At 46.3% G+C, this 20203-nt stretch overlaps 1 protein-coding gene across 29 annotated transcripts in view; it reads right to left on the minus strand.

Moving 5' to 3' along the window:
• Positions 1-20203, minus strand: part of Tcf7l2 (transcription factor 7 like 2) — a 181634-nt gene that overhangs the window by 99846 nt on the left and 61585 nt on the right. For all 29 annotated transcript variants that reach the window (XM_051200043.1, XM_051200056.1, XM_051200053.1 and 26 more), the window contains one exon: positions 11688-11789. In XM_051200043.1, coding sequence (XP_051056000.1) covers positions 11688-11789 — 102 coding nt within the window. The remainder of the gene's footprint in view (positions 1-11687; positions 11790-20203) is intronic.

Consider the following 20203-nt stretch of genomic DNA (forward strand, 5'->3'; position numbering starts at 1 on the left):
TGTTCTGATCCTATGGGTTTCTCTGTGCAATAGTGGCAGACCTGGTTCATTTCATGCCCCAGAACTTTTATTTTGAGAGAAACAAAACTAAAAATTAAAATAATAATAATAATAACATCATAAGCCTAAAGGCTTGAATAATTCCATCAGAACTGTGTTGGCTGAAAAAACAAACAGAAAATCACTAGAGGTTGGCTCCCTGAGATAATCCAGGACCGGAGCCGGCGACATCGAATCCATAGCGTGTTGTCGGGTCACTCCCTTAACTCTGCAAATGACCGTCTTCCACTCCAGAGCTGAGACACGTGCACTCCACAGCTACCTATGCGACTACAGGAAAGTAATTGCGAAGTGTCAAAGACTTAGGCTCTGTGCATAAAAAATGCACAGACTGCATCATCTGCCGGCCCAGCCTGTCCATCTCACAGACCTAGGGCAGGGCAAGGGTAATCCACCACCGTGAAGAGGGAAACAGACCGTGCTGTTGTGAAGGAAGACAAGCGATGTAGAGACACGTGTCCTCGAGACTGAGCCCTATTTCAGGTCCCCGTTCCCAGGCTGGAAGGAGAGCACAGCACACGTGTGTTGTTCACCAACACACTATACCTGCCAAGCATTTTGCAGAAATGGGCCTGTGACAATGCCTTGCAGCTCTCACACCAGCCATCACTGTGCTGTGAACTTTAGGAAAGGGTTGCTATCATGCTGCAAATAAACCATTTTAGGAGGATGAGGATGTAGCTTTAAAGTTTGTCCTCCGGTTCAATCCCCAGCACTACACAAACCAGATATGGCCGTGCACACCTGTAATCTCAGCACTTGGGATTTGCAGGCAGGAGGGCCCGAAGTCTCCCTGGCTACACAAGGAGTTTGAGGCTAACATGAGCTACATGAAACCCTGCCTCAAAACAAAACAAAACACTACTCTTTTTCCTGGATTCCAACAAGGTTTCCCAGGAGACCTCAGCATCTTCTCAGTTCATCACGAGGTATGTTTGCTTATATGTACATTTTATTTTCTGCCCCTGTGCCCACCAAGGGCAGCCTTTCTCTTGAGTAGCAAAAGGGTAGGGACAACACTTCCCTTACAACCTCTCATAACCCTGAGCCAAGCCTAACATCAAAAGCTGCAGAAAGTGAACAAGTCAGATGAGGCCTGAAGGCAGATGGAGATAAGGGAGCAGGATCCACCCAGTCTCTGGAGGGCTGGGATGGACCAGGCCCGAGGCTATGCTGGGCTGTTTTTCTCCTTCTTTCCTAACAGTGCTTAGCCTGTTTTCTCCACCCTCACACTCAGCGGATACAATGGAAGGAGGAAGGGTAACAGGAAGCTTGTGCCCTTGGAGCTGGGAGGGCACGAGGCCTTTACCCTCATTTAGACCCAAGGAGACTCTCACCTCAGTCTTATTAAACAGCCTCAGCAATGCGCTTGATCACTGCCCAGATCCACCCGCCATGCGGGTTTGGCCTGGAAAACAGATTGCATCACACTGTCTGGAGCTGTTTAGCCGCGACTTGAGATTGCAAGAGCCTTGGAGCCTGCAGCTGCATGGCAGAGAAGCTTCTGGATGAGACATGGCTCCCACACACACCATCAGGGATATGTGGCTCCCACTGAGGGTGCTGCAACCAAGACACTGGCCATATTGTCACACAGACTTCTAGTGCCCAGGCAACAAAAAGAATGATGTGTGTCTGGACTTAAGTGGCCTGGGTGCTGTCAACCGTGAGTCCTTGACTCTCTGAACTAACCTCTTAACCAGGTGAAAGAGCCTTTTTCATAACACAAGATTTAGACCAGACTTTCAGAAGTGTATTATAAGGTGATTACAAGGTTTTCAAAGGCCACCATAAGTATAGGATGTTATGATGGGAAGCTACAAATATGGGAGACAATAGGACAGACCTACATTCAAGTGAGACATGAACAAGACTCCACTGTGGTAGTAATGGCAAGGGGTTTTCAGAAACACACACACACACTCCTGTGAACCAGCCCACAGGAGGGGCTGAAAGGATGAAATTCCAGGGAACATGAGAGAAAAAGAAGATTCAGGCTTGGGACATGAGCCACTGATAAAGATCACTGACCTTTAACTTGAGTTCGGGCATGTTAATTTTTGAACTCATGTGGCACCCAAAGGCAGGGTGAACCTGGCAAGCTGGACTCCGACCTGGGGAATGATTGGTCACTCTTGCCTGGATATTCCCAGCCAACCCTTCCAAGTTGACAGGAACTTTCCACTCTTGTGCACAATATGGTTATTCCTACACTTCCTCACAGTGCCAACCCATTCCTCAGTCCTTAGCTCTCATCCTCATCCAATTCTAAACATCCACAATTTTGTTTTTCTGTATTAATGTACTAAAAGAGATGAGTGGGCTGGGAGATCGCTGATCAGTTAAAAGTCACTTGCTGTATATCAAGAGGACCTGAGTTCAAATCCCCCAACATCCGTGTAAAAAGCTGGGTGTGGCCACATGTGCACCTCTAACTCCTAGGAGAGTAAAGACAAGAGGATGGCTGGGGCTTGTTGGCTTCCAGCTCAGCTCCAGATTTAGTGAGAGTCCCTGTCTCAAGGGAATAATGCTTAAGGCAATGAAGCCTGACAAGTAATACCATCCTCCAATGGCATCCCCACACATGCGCACACACACCATATGTAAATGTCTTTGATAAATAAAAAACACAGGGTTAAAGAGGTTGTTCAGTAGGTAAATGTATTTGCCATCGAGCTCAATGATCTATGTTCAAGCTCTCAAACCCACATGGTAGACAGAACTGACCCCTACACATTATTTTATGTAGCAGAAGATGAACATATGACTTGCAAGACATTTACAGCTCAATCACAAAGCAAACCTATGTTCACACCTTCAGCAAAAAGGAGCCATTTCCATCAGTAACCAAGGCCCGGGTTTCCCACCTGAGCACCCCTTTCGTAACCAGAAGGAGACAGCAGCCCCACGCCCTTTGTGGAGCTTTCCTGCGGCCGTGCCCCACGGAAGTGTGGCCACGGCAATTAGACACACTCAGCTGTGCACTGGAGTTTTTAAGTGTGGGTCCTAAAGTTACTGCCAAGCCCTGCTCCATATCACAGCCTTAAATTATGGCTCTTCAAAAACATGCTACCACATCGGGTAGAGAGAGAGAGCAGATGCACTCACAAGCTATGTGCTAACCCAGATACTCTGAGCACTCCGGGCGTGACCAAGTCACGTTGGGTCCAAACCAAATTAGCTCCGTTTCTTTACCAGAGAGCAGTGTTCTGCTTAATTAACAGCAGCAAAGAAAGTCTCATGGGGAGAACCAGACCGTGGGGCTCATTGGCTTCAAGAGACTTACAGTCAGGTGGGAAAACAAGCAGGCCCGAACCCCGAGTAATCAGCAAGGCAAGAAATGACGAGCAGGATGGGTGGGTTGCCGAAAGAACACTTTTGCTTTATTTACTGCAAAGATAAACACAGCCCAAAACATGGGCTGTGCTCTAAGACCCACGCTAATTTAAAACAGGCTCCTGTGTTCAGTAAACAGAGCAGGTGCTGAAACCAAATCAGCTTCGCAAGGAAGGTTCCCTCTAGTCCCTTTATGCTAGGCAGACAGAGAGGCAACCCCTCCTCTACAAAGGGTCCGAAGCCCCCTGCAGAGCCAAGGCCCAGTGAGAGATCCAGAGCTTGCTAAACCTATTTTAAGAGAGAATCTTTTTTTTTTTTTTTTCCCAGTAACCTTATTAAACACTCTGGGAAACAAATGTCAGGAAACACTAGCTAGCTAGCCAGGATCTGCCAGAGACGCTTCCCCAACCACACCAGGACCCAGCTCTGGGAGATGGCAGAGAGCCAAGGGAGGCTGCCAGCCCTCCCCCATTTACTGTGGGTACATCTTTCACACAGGAGCCAGGGGCAGTCTCTGAAAAGTGGGTGTGTCTGCCCAACAGCCTAATCGGAAGTCTGACCAAGCTCACTCAGGCCATCAAATAAATACCCTCTACCCACTAAGATGACTCTAAAAGACAGATTATCACGAAAGTGCACAGCATAGCACACACCTGTAACTCTTGCTCTCTAGAGGTGGAGGCCAGAGGGTTGAAAGTTTGAGGCCAACCTGGGCTGCTTGGTAACATCAACAACGGGGGGGGGGGGGGGGGAGGGAGAATAAAAGATGAAAGAAATAATTAGGTCAGAAACTAATTAACAGAGATCACCAGAACACTCAAGGCCTCTGAAATAGCCCCACAAAAACAGCTACTGGGGGGTGGGGGGGTGGAAAGCAGAACATGCAGATTTCTTGTGTGAGGGTGTGTGTGTGTGTTTTATCTAGCAAGACCAACCGGAATCCAGGGAAACAGTCTCACAGTAGCTGACCATGAAGGCCGTAAAGGCCAAGTCTTGGCTGAACTCTGGAGACAGGGGAGTTAAGGGTTCAGCCTTCCAGGGAAACATAAACCTTTCCTTTTGCTAAATTCCCCCAGAGAATTAAAACCATTCTGACCGTGGAAATCTAACACTAAATCTCCGTAGCTGGGGTGATAGGTATCTAAAGAGCAAGTTTTAAAACTCTGTTCCTTCTTTATCCAAATTTCCCCCCAAATCTATCCCAAAAGGAAAGAGCCAGGGGACCCTGCAGATGCATAAACAGCCGTTGCCATGGGGCACTAAAGAAAGCAGAAACAAAACATGACATAAAGGATGAACAACGTGGCATTGATCTAATAAGTCAGTGCAAAACCATGTTGGGGACATCAACAGCCGAAAGAATTGTAAGAACATGGAGGAGTACTTACTAACTTCAGCAATTTCTGTTTTAAATAGATACAGAGCTAGGAGCTCCAGAATGTTAACAAATATGAACACAGAAGAAAGAAACTTAAAAGGAAATTATTATCTCCAGGAGGTGAGACTATACGGTGGCCTTCTGACTGTCTACAGTAGACACAAGATTTATGAATAAAAAAGCTATACCCACTTTAAAAACCATTTCATATGGTTGGAGCAATGTCTCAGCAGTTAAGAGCACTGGCTGCTCTTCCAGAGGACCTGGCTTCCCAGCGGCTCACAACTGTCTGCAACTCTAGCTCCAAGGGATCCAACATCCCCACACATGCAAGCAAAACACCAAAGCACATGAAATAAAAATAAATGATTTCATTTCCTTTAGAGGTAGAATGGTGAGCGATTCTCGTTCTTAAATAGTCTAAGATTCGCCAGTCAGTGATGATATGAGTAAGATATAAACAGGGAAATTCCAAAGAAAACAGTTGGTCTTGGGGGTCAAAATAACAGCATCTTCCTCATGTGTAGGAACAAGGAGACTGTGCTTCAGGAAGAGATACTCCAGTGCACAGGAAAGATGGAACTCTTGGAAGGATCCATGTGGTTCCCCCTCCCAAAAAAATCAAACCATCTACACCCAGGATGCTTCCTTCCCATTCCTGAAGTCTCTAGGACAACAGTCATCTACTAAACAGCAATGAGGCTACACTAGGGGCAACAGGGGGGACGGGATGGGACTCTATGGCCCTTGGTTCTTCTCTGAAGGAAGGGGGTACCACACAGGTTACACAACCCTTAGTGACACCGATTTTAGCACACAGCAGCCAGCTACCACACCAGAACCCAAACCTGGAGAACTTTGGAGATTTTTCAAGGACCTAAGGATGACTTAGCTGTTTGACCTTAGATTCCATCATGGCCCTAGCCCAGCATAGACTTTGGACACTTTATCACACACTTTCTTCAGAGCTCTGTGGTTCCATTCACAGCTTCTTTCCCCTCCACGAGAAAACTCAGGGACCTAGTTCTCTGTACAAACTCTCCTCATAAAAACGCCAAGGCTGCGCACAATACTGACAGACTTTTTTTTTTTTTTTATAGACAGAACAGGCACAGCCTTGTCTGTGAAATGGGACGGTTCTGACTCAGCTACTATCAGGAAACACGTCTAGAAAGCCTGGACGACTCACGGATAAGTGGATTAAATAACAAATAAGGTACATGTGTACTCAGAGGGAGTGAAGACAGTCCTCAGGAGGGTGGGGGAGAAGCAGAGGGTTGGGAGTACTGGTCTACCCAAGGCGCCATGGCACAAGGAGAATCAATGGAGAGAGCGCCCTCCGTTCCCCCAGGAAGAGATAGATATGGAGGGCAGGCTTCTTCCTTTCTTGCAAGGTGCCAAGGAGTCCTTTATAATAGCTACACTTTCCACAACCAGAAGCCACATCTCAGACACTCTGGAAGCTGGCAGGGTCTCTACCGCCACGCCTTGGCACAGGTGGGGTGGGAGCTCCCACTGGTACGCACGCTGACAAGATGGGAAATTGCATGCACACAGTGCTCTAGAACCAACCAACCTACTCAGCTGCTCTTTAGCTGTCTACTCAGGGCTAGGAAGATGGGGTGCTGGGGCCCAGTGGCTTTGTTCCACAGCCTGACTCCCACCACTGGTGAAGCATGGGTCCTCCTGTGACCAACTCATTCTCTGTAGATGACAGAACATCTAAAATGAACTCAGAGCATCGCCCAGCAAGGCCCTCTGTACCGTTACTGGGATTACTGCTTGGCACTGGTGTCATTTTGCTCGATGTCTGGAAGGCTTTTTTTTTCCACACAGTGAGTAACCATACCAGATCTGCATCGCCAGTGAACGAATCCGTGATTCCGTGATTAAATCAACACAAGCATGATCTCTCAGAAAAAAAAAAAAAAAACAAAACAAAAAACAAAAAACAAACAAACAAACAAAAAAAAAAACGCTATTCTATCACAAACCTGCCTCATCCAAAGAATGGCATTCTCCAGCCACCTACCTCTTCCCTCCAATCTGGTTGTGGTTTCTGCTTCATCTCCATCCGAATCAGTCCAGAACCACCGTCCCCAGGGCTTGCAGGTTAACACAATCACCAAACCCTTCATGATTCCCCTTATAGGTTTGATGTCAAGGCGCCGGGGTCTCTACCTTAGCCAGGGTGTCTCTGCTTCTCTCTGTACCTATTCCTTCCTATAGGACTGACACCCACTTTTCCTTCTGCTTAGCATGATCAATCGTTCAGTTTTTGTGAACTCACAACAAATATACAAATGTATGGCTTATGATGAGATGTTCTAATACATGTACACCAGGCACAGACTTAGATCCAGTACCTTGAAAATTCACTCTCAAACTCGTCCTTCCTTTAATGCACACCCACACAGGCAAGGACATTTAGAATCTTCTAGACTAGCTATCTGGAAACACCCAATCAAACGATGTTAATCGTCGTCATTAGCCTACCATACCACAGAACATGAGAAGTCACCATTCCTATTCCACTGCACACTTTAACCACCTTAAATGTCCAGGGACATAACTCCCAACAACTTCTCAGTCACAAGCATGGTTCTCCGGTCACGCCTGCAGGGGCCCTGTAATCTTTCCAGGCACACACCACAGATTTTTGTCAGCCTTGACATCTTTCTATCACAGAGCCTCCTGGCATTTAGTCAATCCCCATAAACATGGGAACATAAGAACAATAACAACAACAAACAAACAAACAAAAAAAAAACAGAAGCTTTCACGTGTGTTTAACTACAAAGAGAATCTTCTTGAGGTCATTTTTTATTAACAATGAGTAGGTCCTCCTAGATTCTACAGAAACAAAAGCTCCCCGTTCCTTGGGCCCTGCCTCCCTTGGAAATGTGTTCAGTACAGAGGGCAGAGACCCTGTGTGAAGTCCTATTGGCTATGCTACATCTTGTAATATTTCCACTTGCCATCAACATTTAAGCAATTTAAACAACAACAACAAAAGTATATCAGCACTGTCTGGCAGGCTATTTTCGCTGGGATTCAGCCTGCTCTCCCAGCCCACTCCTCCATGCTCATTACACAACAAAACACCCAAGACAGAGAAACAGGAAGAATCCACCCCAAGGTAAAACTGCACACAGACTTCAAAAGGAAACCCCCGAGATAAAACTGTAAAAACTTTTGAAGCCTTTTTACTTGGTTGTAAGACATATGCTATACCAAAATACCACCATTTGGGGTCTAGAATCTTTTTTTTCCTTTTTCCTCCCCCCCCCCTTTTCTGGGTACAAAGGCAGTTAAATGAAGGTCTTTGTTTAGCAAAGACACCAGCAGTGGTGCCCGGGAAGCAAGTCCTAAGGCCACAGCTCAGCAGCAGCTGAAGGCACAGGCCTTGCGTGAGACACCACCACCCAGCAGAGCCCTGCAGACCTCCTTCAGCTTGCGAGAGGAAAAAAAGAAGAATTAGAATATAAAGTTCAGAAACGCCAGAGGAAGAAAAACTCAATAAGAAAATGGAATCGGAGAGAATGGGTTCCTCGGCAATTTTGAGGCTTTGCAAAGTCAGGGTTGGGCAGGAATGATCAGGGTTTGGCCAGCCAAGTCGAGGCATCTTCTGTCCTGCTCCCATAAACTGGGAGTCACCAGGCTATAACTAGCAAGATGCTTTACATTGGTTAAAGGAACTACAGACATGCACAGGGTCTTTTGTGGGAGAGGAGTGCCTTATAGGACTAGGTTTGTGGCCCAGTAGTACAATGTTTGCTTAGCCTGACCAAAGCCTTGGCTATTAACCCCAGCACCAGGAAATGAATGAATGAATAAGTGAATGAATGAATGAACACACATTGTTAGTTTAGGTGTGTATCCTAACATAAACATTTATTCCACACATCGACTTTTTAAAGATTTTTTTATTGTTGTTGATGTTGGTGTGTGTGTGTGTGTGTGTGTGTGTGAGAGAGAGAGAGAGAGAGAGAGAGAGAGAGAGAGAGAGAAAGAAATGTGTGTGTGTGCAGGTGTCCATGGAGGCCAGAAGCATGTATCGGATCTCTTAGAGCTGGCATTTAGGCAGTTAGGAGCTGCCTAGTGTGGACCCTGGAATGCCAGGCTCTGGTACCCCGGAAAACCAGCAATCGAAACTCTTAACTTCCAAGCAATCTCTGCAGCTCCAAATAGCATGGAGACCTTCTACCATGTGGGGGAAAAAAAACTCAACTAGATTAATATTTCCTGGAAAAGTACTTTAAATCCCAGGTGCAGACTGTCTTGCAGGTGGAGGTCCTGGGGAAAGTCATTTTCTGAGCAATCTGTGAGCGTCCTAACTTCCAGTGACTGACAATGAACCCCAACACTTCTCTGTTTTTACAGTGAAACATCGGAAGTAATTTGGAAACAGCTTGGTCCACAAATTACAATGCTCCAAATTTCAGAGAAATTAGGAAACAATCCGTAGAAAGCTCTTTTGAAATACGTCTGGTGATGTGCTAGGATATGTCAACATTTTGTTTAGCAGGGTGAAAACCCAAGCATAAGGAGGAAAGCCAGCCATCCATGACCAAATCTGGACACAACCCCCCCCCCCCGGCCACTGCCAAACTGTACAGAAACCCAAACAATGCATGAGCCATACATGTCAGAAAAGCTCTCTGGGCCGGCTCAGACCCTGTGCTCACTCCAGAGGTGGTTTAGGTTGACACATAGCTCTATGCCCAATGAAGAAATAATTAAGCATTTTCCAAATGTGGTCTCCTTTTGCCTAAACTTACAGCTTTTCCCTTCTCCTCACTGCCAGGGCCCACCTTTCTCCACAAACTTACAACCTCTACCAGACAGCTCGTCCCCAGGTCCCCAAGGGCACAGCAGTCAGTAAACATAATTGTGTGACCACTGACGCCAGCTATGGCTCCTGTGGACAAAGGTGCCCACCTTAAAGTGTCTTCCAGAAAACAGTAGGGAAAATAGGAGCCTCAGTTCCCCCCCCCCTCTGAACCCCTTGCCAAGATCCACGCTGGTTCTGCAAACACTTTCCCACCACTTATAGACAGTCCATCTGTGCAAGCTGTTCTCGTGGCATTTATGCAGGACAAGAGGGGGCAATTGTGACAACTCACACTTGTATAAGGGTCATGCTTAGCGCTGCTGTGGCCCATGACCCTTCAAAACCACAGCTGTGCACATGCTGACCCTTGTTAAGTTTGCAGAGGCAACTACGTTCTCTACAGACAAAATATGGGGAAACTCCAGGTAGAGCTTCCAAGGGGAGAGAAATAAATTTCAAAGTCTGGGCAGATGTTGGGGAATGCATTGGCATAGGAAAACAGGAACCTCACTCCCCTCTCTCTAAGACCCAATAACCGTGTGTTAAGGTTTTTTTTTTTTAAAGTGGCATTTGACTTTCCAGAAAAACACAACTCAGCACCCATACCAGCAATTTCTTCACACCTCACCCGTCACTGTCCCGATGGCTAGCCAGCTCGCAGTAAACAAAAGTGTCAGCCATGATCATTGTTCTCTCTCTCATGGCTCACAGAAAAGGATCTACTAGAAGGTCCCGAAAGGGGCGCAAAGAGCCGGATCAGCCTTTGCTGCAGATGCTGCCTCGGTGTGTGACATTGGGCAACTCACTTAAGGCATCTCTGGATCTCACTCAGTTCCTTTCCCGAAACCAGACTGGGCCTAACCTCCGTCCCTCACCTGGACATCCCAGGAAGGTACGAAATTACAAGCATCCTTTTAATTGTGGGGTTGGAAGAGGGGAGAAACTTCTAGCAGATGTCAGCCTTCTTCCTACATGCCTTATTTATACCATGAGAAGTTAAGACATTTTCACCAATCAAGGTTCCAAATGTGGTTTTACAGAAATAAATTATGTTCTGATATACACACATACAACTGAGGCCTAGCTCAATAAATAATACATAATCAATTATACCAAACTACCAAATCAGGAGGTGGCCTGAAATTTGACAAAATGCATCTTAAGATTTTTCTACTTTAAATTATTTTGCGATTTTTAAAGATTCTGAGTAATGTAGAGGCCAAACAGACTAATGGTTAACATTTTGTGATAGTGTAAATAAAAAATGTATGAATTATCTCCTGCTTTGCATAATTTTACCTGTCATGAATTCATTATAAAAATATGCCTCTCGTTAATTATTTCAAAAGTCTGAAGTCCAGCTCATGATATAAATATATAGAAGGAAATAGATATTCTAATGAGGCTGAGCTACTTTCTCGGGAGGCTAATTTATAGACTTTCAGAGCCCAAGATACGCTAGATGAATGCATTAAAAATATATGTTGACACATGCTTGACGATGTAGCCTCAGTAAAAAACAAATGTTTTCTGTGTGCAACCCATGTGCTTTCAAAGTTGTGGGTACACGGACTGAGTTTAATTTGAGCCTTCCTACATTCACTTCTACTCTACAGTCAGCCAGCTCAGACCAAGTTTGCCAGTCTTCATGTAAACTGTTCTAGTACATCAAGATAAACAGGGTGGACGGGAAATCTCAGAGCAAGTATCCCCTTTTTTCTCATCCTCCTAAAATGCGTTTCCCCCCTAAACAAGTGCTTCAGTACCATCTCTAGTTTCCTTCAGAAGCAGGAAGGATGTGTCCTATTAACAGACGCCTACAAGTCTAGCTTTTAACCCAAAACGCAGAGCAAAGTGGGGAAGGAAGACCCGGGAAACTTCCTCGTGACATTTGCTGTGGTACCGTCACGGGGAGGGAATAGCTTGTCACACAGACCATACCCAAAGCTAGTCTCCCAAGAAATGTTTTAAAGAACTGACAAATATACGTTTTCAACATCAAATGAAAAAAAAAAGGAGAGCAGGAGAGCACCTACTCTCTGCCCCGTCAAGGGGTGAGCGCCACTGAGAGACACTTACAACGATGTGTGCCGGCGACGGTGAGCGGGCATCCTTGAGGGCTTGTCTGCTCTGGAGGCTTCCTGCTTGGACATCGAGCAGTGGCCATTTCATCTGAAGATACTGGAAAAAAGGAAACAATTAATTCAGGGAAGGAGAGGATGCAAGCTATTCACCTCAGAAATGAGCATTGTGTGCTATTTACATCAGAAAGTAAAAAAAGGAAGAGAGGGAGGAAGAAAGGGAAGGAAGGAGGGAGGGAGGGGAGATCTAAAAACATGCAACAAAGGAGAAGGTAAGGGTCCCTGAGAGCCCAAAGTTCAAGGAAATTAACATTACCAGCAGCCACAGTTTTGTCTTTGCAGCATAAGTTAAGGGGGTGGCACTGGTAAAGGAGATTCAATGGCACTACCTCTATCAGAACGCAGTGATGGGGAGAATTGGGGATACAGGGGAGAAAAAGACGGGAAAACGGCAGAAAGCCAACACAGGACCTCAGCTAGAGAGGTCCTAGAAGGCCACCTAGACCAAGCATGCTCCTTCCAGCAGCCTTCCCCTTGAAAACACCAGCACCCTTCACTTCCTAATACAACACGGGGTGCTCAGCTACAACAAACACAGCATTCCTCAACCGGCCCGAAAGCTGGCAAAACTGAAATATTTCATGGCAGCAGACACACACCCAGGGCACAGCACAACCGATACAGTCTTCGCAAGAACAGTGAGAATCCTTAAATGTGGGCAGAATTAGCATGAGAGGAAAATAAAAGAATGAGTTGATACATCCCTCCCTGCCTGCCTTTGTCTGGAGCAGGAGATGCTGCGAAACTTGCTACTTCTGTTTAAAAGGACAGAGCAGCGGTGAGGCATCGATCGACCTAACTCCTCCTTTAGCCTTGCAGACAGGAAAACTGAGGCACAGCAGTGTGCTGGGGACAGAGATGCTCCGAATACCCTAAGGACATGGGACCTTTCTTGGGCAATGACAGTGTCACCGAGGAAGTTGGGCAGGACACTTGTGAGGACATCAGTGACAGCCTTTAAAATTCTAAATGTCATGTGACTAAGCATCGGTAATGCTTAGAGGGCATATAAAGAACAGCCTTCATCATTCCAGAGACTCAAAGCAAAATGATTTTAGTCTTAATATTCATTTTACAGAAACGAATGCTCTTGGTAGGGGGCGTGTCATGTGTTACAGGTGGAGATCAGAGGGGTCCATTCTCTTCCACCAGGAGAGTTCTAGAGATCAAAGTCCTCAGGCTTGGAGGCAAGTACTTTAACCTACTGAGCCCCACAATTTTGTAGTCAGTGAATATTGCCGTGTGTCTGTTCATCTTGCTGACAGTAAGGAGGCACACAGGATGTCTGCCCTTGGGAAGCTCATACTTGTGAGGCAACCAGCACACACACACACATACACACATACACACACGCACACACACACACACACACACACCAGGTCAAAGCAGAAGCTGGGCAGCCATGCCCAGGTAATGCCAAGGAAGATGGCAGCATTTCTGAAAAAAAAAAAAAAAATACCACACCATGTAGATGTAGCTAAGTCTTTAAGATTTCTGTAGAAATAAAAGATAGCAAAGGACCATTCAGGAAAAGGCTCTGCTCAAACTCCACATGGGAACAGAGGGGTCAAAAGCATCTGCAAACAAGTGTGTGTCGCTCAAAGACATGCCTGGGTAGCAAATGCCTATACCTAATGAGAATGCCCAGAACCCATCGGCTGCCTGCACAGGTTCGTCTGCTTCTCCAGATCCGCACACGGTGGGTTCATCTTCTGCAGCCTGAGACTTTCACGGAGAAGCCCCTGTGGTAAGGATTTATCCTGACACAATCTTCCACCAAATCTGTTTCTACCTGTCTCCAGCTGCCATTTATTAATTAGAAGGGAAGCCATGTCTGTGACACAGAATAGGTCTGCCCAAATATTGAAGAACACTAGAATTCCATCGAATTCTAGCAAGACCCTTCCATTCATCCTTACAACCAAACCACTTCCAAACTGGGGCCAAGACAGCCCTAAGTTTAAAACCACCGAAAACAGAATTTCCAAGGTACCCTCAGCCCTGTCCCCGAGCCAGAAGTCTCTGGGAATCTATTTTGCCCTGTCTCGCCCTGACTTCTTCCCATTCACACTTGCCACATAACTACAGGGGCTGCATCGGTCAAAACCACTCAATAGAGTCATTTCCTTGAGGCCAACCAAGAATGAACACTGGCCAACACTGCCTCTCCATCTTCTCCCGAGAAGCCACAGACAAAACTGCAAAAGCCAACAGACACACCCACACCTCCTGCTATGCTCCTTTGGTGAGTGGACAGGTTTCTCCATCTTTGACCATCTGTAAAGCAGATCTGACTGCATCCTGGTGCCAGCTCTATTGAATTAGAACAGTTTAGGCTCGGTTTAAGGTGACAGACTTGCCCTGAGGAACCCACCCAGGAACTGTCGCACTCAGAATGCAGTATCAGCTCAGAGACTTGTAATTCTCAGTGTACATAAAAGCTTCATTGTGTTCCATCTCCATAGGTACCTGCACCACATATTTTTATGAGCCTACTTTCAGCGCTCTGAGCCTACAACACACATAATTTTCAATTATGTCAGGGCAGCCCAGGACCGCTGCCTATATAACATTACTGGTCAGAGGAAATGAGAGTCACCCCTGCTACCCAGAAAGAGCTAACCAAATCCAGATGGTGGAGGACAGCCCCTGGCCCTGCCGACTGGCAGAGACTCCTCAATGACAGCCTCAAATGCCCATTTTGGGTGCAACCTGATTCCACTGTACAGCTAGGCACCCACAAATCCACGCTCACTACCGGAGCCTTAACCAGCATGGTGGACGACAGGGTCCCTCTGGGAAAGCAAGCATTGTGTTGGATTTTTTTTTTTAAAGAAGTTATTAACTACTTCCAAAAGTGATGCTCCCCAGTTCCCTCATCTTCCACCCTTGACCCTAATTAACAGGGAAAAATAAATAAATAAAGGGAAGAAGAAGGAAATTAGGTACAATTACAGCCTAAAGGAAAATCTCTTCCTTCCTGGAGACATTAAGCCGTGAGAAATTCTATTCTGTTGAATCCTAAAGGAAGAGGTGCAGCGGAGTTCCAGACTCACAGAAGGGTTGCCCAACCATCCCACTGCAGCGTTATATATATCCTTTGGGGGGAAAGAAATATCCCCACCATCCTATAAGAAAAACAACGCTGGGTTCCTGCTTGCTTCCTCTCGAGCTGCTCCACATGGAAATTATGAATTGCCTATGAAAACATTAAACTTTTCACTAAAGGGCAGTCAAACGGGACCAAAGGAATTCCTACATTGAGAACTGTTGAAGTGGGTTCTGCTCAGCTTTTGTTTAATCAAAACAACAACAATAACAACAACAACAACAACAATAATAATAATAGTAATAAGGCCATCTTGGCTTAAGCATTTCATCTTTTGTTTAATAATAATGTTCTGACCTTGCCCCATTAGGCCCTCCTCCAAATCGTATTTTACGCCATGGCTCTAGGAGGTGAGGCTAAGCACTGGAGCCGTGGGCCAAGGCTCACAATATATAGATAATGCCAAGGGTTTGAAAGGGATCAGAACTTAAAAGCCTGCTGAATTGTCAACAAAAAGGAAGAGCCCGGGGCATGACTCAGTCAGTAATGTGCTCACCACCCAAGTGTGCAGAACTGAGGTCCAGTCCCATGAACTTCAAAACCAGGGCGCACCTGCAAAATGAGTCCAGGAGAGGAGCCCCACCCTGGCCACGCTGTCTAACCAAATCCTGGAACCCCAAGTGTGGTCTGACAGCCTGCCTCAGAATAGCAACAATGTGCAGAGTGATTGAGGTAGACACCTAAAGTCAACCGGCTACTCTCCAAATGTATACACATGCACAAGCATCCATCCATCCACACACACACACACACACACACACACACACACGCATGCACGCACACGCCTCTCTCATTTCCTTCCTCCACTTTCCCCAATAAAAGGAAAAAGGCAAAAGCAGATAGGGAAGAGCTGCCAGTGCCTCAGCCAACCAGCAGGCCAGATCACAGCATCCTCCAGGACCACACCATCGGAACCTGTTACTTTATAGCTGCTACCGGGGCCTGGGTACATGTTCCTAAACAAACAGAAGGACTCAAAGCACAATGACAATGGTAACAAAGTTTCTGGGAAAATTCACATCCTTAATTAAACATCAGCAAGACTTCCTGGCACCTCCTTTCATTTACCGGCCCCACAGATGGACAGGCAAGTAGGGATTGCCCCCACCCTCTTATTTATTCAGGACAGGGCTTGTCACATAGTAAATATCTCCCTCTCTGTGGCCATGCTTGCCATTGTAACTTGAAAGCAGTCCCAGGTAAAACATGGATATATTGTGTTGTTATGTTATATCATGTTATGTCATGTCATGTCTTGCCATGTTATGGCTGCATGCATTCTAATAAACTGTATTTAAAGGACACTGATTCCCAGATACTTTCTGTATCTGGGAATACTATTCTTCTTGTTTCTTTTTTCTTTTTAGACTTATTTCAGTTTTAATTGTATTCCTATGTGTGAGTCTGTGGGGGATATGTCCATATGATTACAGGCATGGGGGGGTCAGAAGACCTCAGATCACTGGAATCTGAGCCACCTGACATGGATGCCAGTTCCCTAGACGATCTCCCTTGATCTCCTGAAGCATTTAAAGATAATAAAACTCAAAAATGAGAAATTAATTCACTAATTAAAACAGCGTAGCCTTCATTTTCAAGCCATTTGAACACAAATACAAGCCAATAGTGAGCTATGGGTGTAGTCAGTCATCTCTGACTTGGACAGAAAATCTAGAAAGACCACTTCAGTTGTCTCCGAATGGATAGCACTCCTGAATGAGTCTGGACACTCAAACAGAGTCATGTAAGAATGTGTGTTTAGTGGCTCAAAGGCAACATTTTAGATGGAAATATTTTAGATTTGAGGATCATAAAAGAACCTGAGCTGGACATGGTGGCTCACGCCTTTAATCCCAGGTGGACCTCTGGAGTCCAAGACCAGCCTGGTCCACAGAGCACAGAGAAGCTCTCAGAGCTTTGAGAGGAACTGTCTACTTCCTTGCTCCAGAACTTTCCCATTCCAGCATGCTGGAATGAAGCCACCATGGTTGCCTACTCCACCCTCCACCAACAGATCAACAGCTGCCATTAGTCATGGCTTACACAAAAGATAATGTTCAAAGTGGGCAGGTGAGCATCGAGGAAAGCTAAGAGCTGGGGAGGAGGCTCCATTTGGTAGAGTGCCAGCTTTCCAGACACAAGGGACTGGGGTCACTGCCGGGAGCTCGCAAGGCCAGCAAAGCATGGTGGGAAGCACTTACAATTCCAGTGTGAAGAGGAGGCTCACTGGCCAACCAGCCTGGCCTATTTAGTAAGTTCCAGGCCCACTAGAGACCTGTCTTTAAAAAAGATGGGCCCTGCACTGCACACAAACAGGCACACACAGACAGTGGAGGCGTAATCGCCTCTTCCTGGCACAGCAGCAGTCAGCCAAGGCAATCAGGAAAGATCAAGTGACAGCAACATCCCTTCCTTCCAGCTGATTCCGACTAGGAAAGTCTATTCCTCACAAAATCTGAATCTTCTTCTCGGTGGATCCTTGATGGATTCTCACTGACCATATCTCCTAAAGCACTTAGCACAAGGAAGAAAGTACCTCTTCAGGAGGTCAAGTTATAAGGAACAACACACACACAGGCACACACACACGCACACACACACACACACACACACATGCACACGTGCACGCGCGCACGTGCACACACACACACACACACAGCTCAAGAGTTGACTTAGCTGACTCTTTCTGACTCGTCTTCACTTCTTGAAAAATGAGAAGGAAAGAAATCCAGCCCATCTCCTATGAACAAGGCTTTCTTCCTGTTAAGTAAGAAATCTCAATTTATCCACAATGGTAAAAATGTGAAAAGTTGCACTAAAATTAAGTTTGTACAATGTTGTGTATACGGTTCCTAAAAGTTAACATCCATCAACTATACTGAGGCTGAAAATACATGGAATGTTCCTTCAGAGTCTTGAAGGCTGTCACTCTAAGGCCTGTTGGGCCAACGTTTCCCAACAGTTGCAGAAGGTATAGGACCATGGTCCTCAACGTTCCCATGCTGCAACCCTTTAATACAGCTCCTCATTTGTAGTGACCCCCAACCATTAAATTATTTCATTGTTACTTCATAACTGTAATTTTGCTACTGTTGTAAATAGTGATGTAAATATCTGATATGTGGCCCCTGAGCAGCCGCACCCACGGGTTGAGAACCACTGATATGTGCGATTACAGACTCCAGAGCTGGTTCTATTGCAAACAGTCCGCAGTGGTTCTGTGTTTAAAGGTTTATTTGCCTATAAAACATGACAAGATGCAGAGGTCTGCTATTTCCGGTTTGGGACTCGGCACACACTATGTATGAGCACACTAAAGCTGCACCTAGGAGAAGGACCCCCAGACCGAAGGTGAGTGATGGCTAAAGTTAAACAGGGATGGAGCCATGAGACCTGCTGAGATGGCGGGGCTTGCTTGAGCCTCCCCTTTGGCTCTGTTCATGTTTTAATAAAACCCAACACAGAAGGAACTTGTGGGTTTACTCTTAGAAGCACTGTCCCATTCCTCACAGAAAATGAGCAAGAGAAAAAGCTCCACGCAGCTGCCAGGGCCCGAGAGCGTTAGCCTTCGTTTTCATGAGTCATTCATTTTAAAGATGGTAAATGAAATTCTGCGGTTGGCTTCCGTCCCAGCAATAGCACAGAACCCAACTCCACCACTCATCACTGAGATATCTTAGCAGTGATCGCTACATCAAGAATAACCCCAGAAATGCAGGGGAAGGGGACATTTGTACAAGAAGGAAACTCGGGCCAGTCAAATAGGACTGAGCTTGCCACATGTCACAAGGCTGGTCACGTGGCAGACAAGTACACAGGGCTTCAGACCACCAACTTTCTCTACTCCATCTGGGTTCATCTCCTAAAGCCCCCTTTGCCTTCCCTGATTTTCTACCAGGCGTCTGTGCCCACCAAGTCCAACCAGGGGAAAGAGCCATGTATGCTGAGCCAATGTTTTAAGTACCCAAATCCCTGATCCAGGTTAGAGGACATGAGCTCTTCCATGTCATAATCTACAGCCTCCAGCCAGAGCCACACAGGTCATTCCCTGAGCCCCCCCAGCTGGTCATTAACTGACCTCTTTCCTGCAAGTCACTGCAGGAACTTCCCAAGGACGGGCAGACCAGAGACAGGTCACCTTGAGGCAGAAAACATTAACAGTCTCTAGTTTTAAATATCAACCCATTGTAGCCACCACAATTTTTACTGCTTATAAAAAGGCCAAGAACAGTCAACTTAATTGGAATGTCTGACTTTACCACCTGTGTCTCCACAATATGCTAAAGAGGTGCTGGTCATCTGCAGACAGAAATAAGCCGGGGGACACAGAGAAGCCTAGGGAGCAAGCACTGGTCCCACGGGGAGCTAAGCAGAATGTTGGCTAACCCTATAACCAAAAGGCATCACGACTCCTAGGTTTTAGAATAGAAAGCCAGATAACTGACATGTGGTGCATTCACAAACCGGAATGTTATCTAATGATGAGGTCAGACAGCATACTGACACATGCTACTTCCTGGATGGTCCTAGAGGCAGACAAAAAGGTAGGGGACACATATATTATTCCATCTACATAAAACACTCAGGAGCTGAGAATAAAGGGGTGGGAAGCACAGCAAGGGGAGATGGGGTTTCTTTGTGAATGATGAAAATCCCCAGAAATAGAGCGCCAGTGTTTGCATGACCCTGTGAGTATTAAAAAAAAAAAAAAATGAATTGTGCACTTTACTTTTTTTTAACTTTTATTTATATGTCTCTGTGTGCATGTGTACACACATGCACATGTGTGAAGGTATCCACAAAGGCCAGAAGAGGGCACTGATTCCCGCAGCTGGAGTTAGAGACAGCTGTATAGGAATCAAATCGGTCTTCGGGAAGGGGCAGCTGCAGCTCTTACCTGCTTAGCCATCCCGCCAGCCCTGACTGCACATTTTAAGGTATGGGAATGATATCTCAGTTTAAAGTAATTGTTTTAAGAAGGCGCTTGGTTATTTGATGGCTGCCTCATCACCACAGTCGGGGGGAGGGCACGGGGGGGGGGGGGGATGGGGACGGACGACACACCCTCCCTGCTTCATGCCATACCATATCAAAGATGGGACAGGGAAATGGGAAGCTATTTCCATTGGGACGGTGGTCAGCTGGGTTTCTGGGGGGAGAATGACAAAGGAGAGAGTCACAGGGCACAGTGGCCTGGACGAAGGATTGGAGGAGCATGATTGCTTGGTGAAGGGTACATGTCTAAAGGTCTGGAGGGATGGCCAAGTCAACAGAGCCACGGGCCATTCAGATGTGCTCCAGCTCCCTCCCCTGGAGGACGGGCAGGCGGAGGCCCCATGCAGTAG

Source organism: Phodopus roborovskii, unplaced genomic scaffold, assembly GCF_943737965.1.
Source record: "Phodopus roborovskii unplaced genomic scaffold, PHOROB, whole genome shotgun sequence".
Taxonomy (NCBI): domain Eukaryota; kingdom Metazoa; phylum Chordata; class Mammalia; order Rodentia; family Cricetidae; genus Phodopus; species Phodopus roborovskii.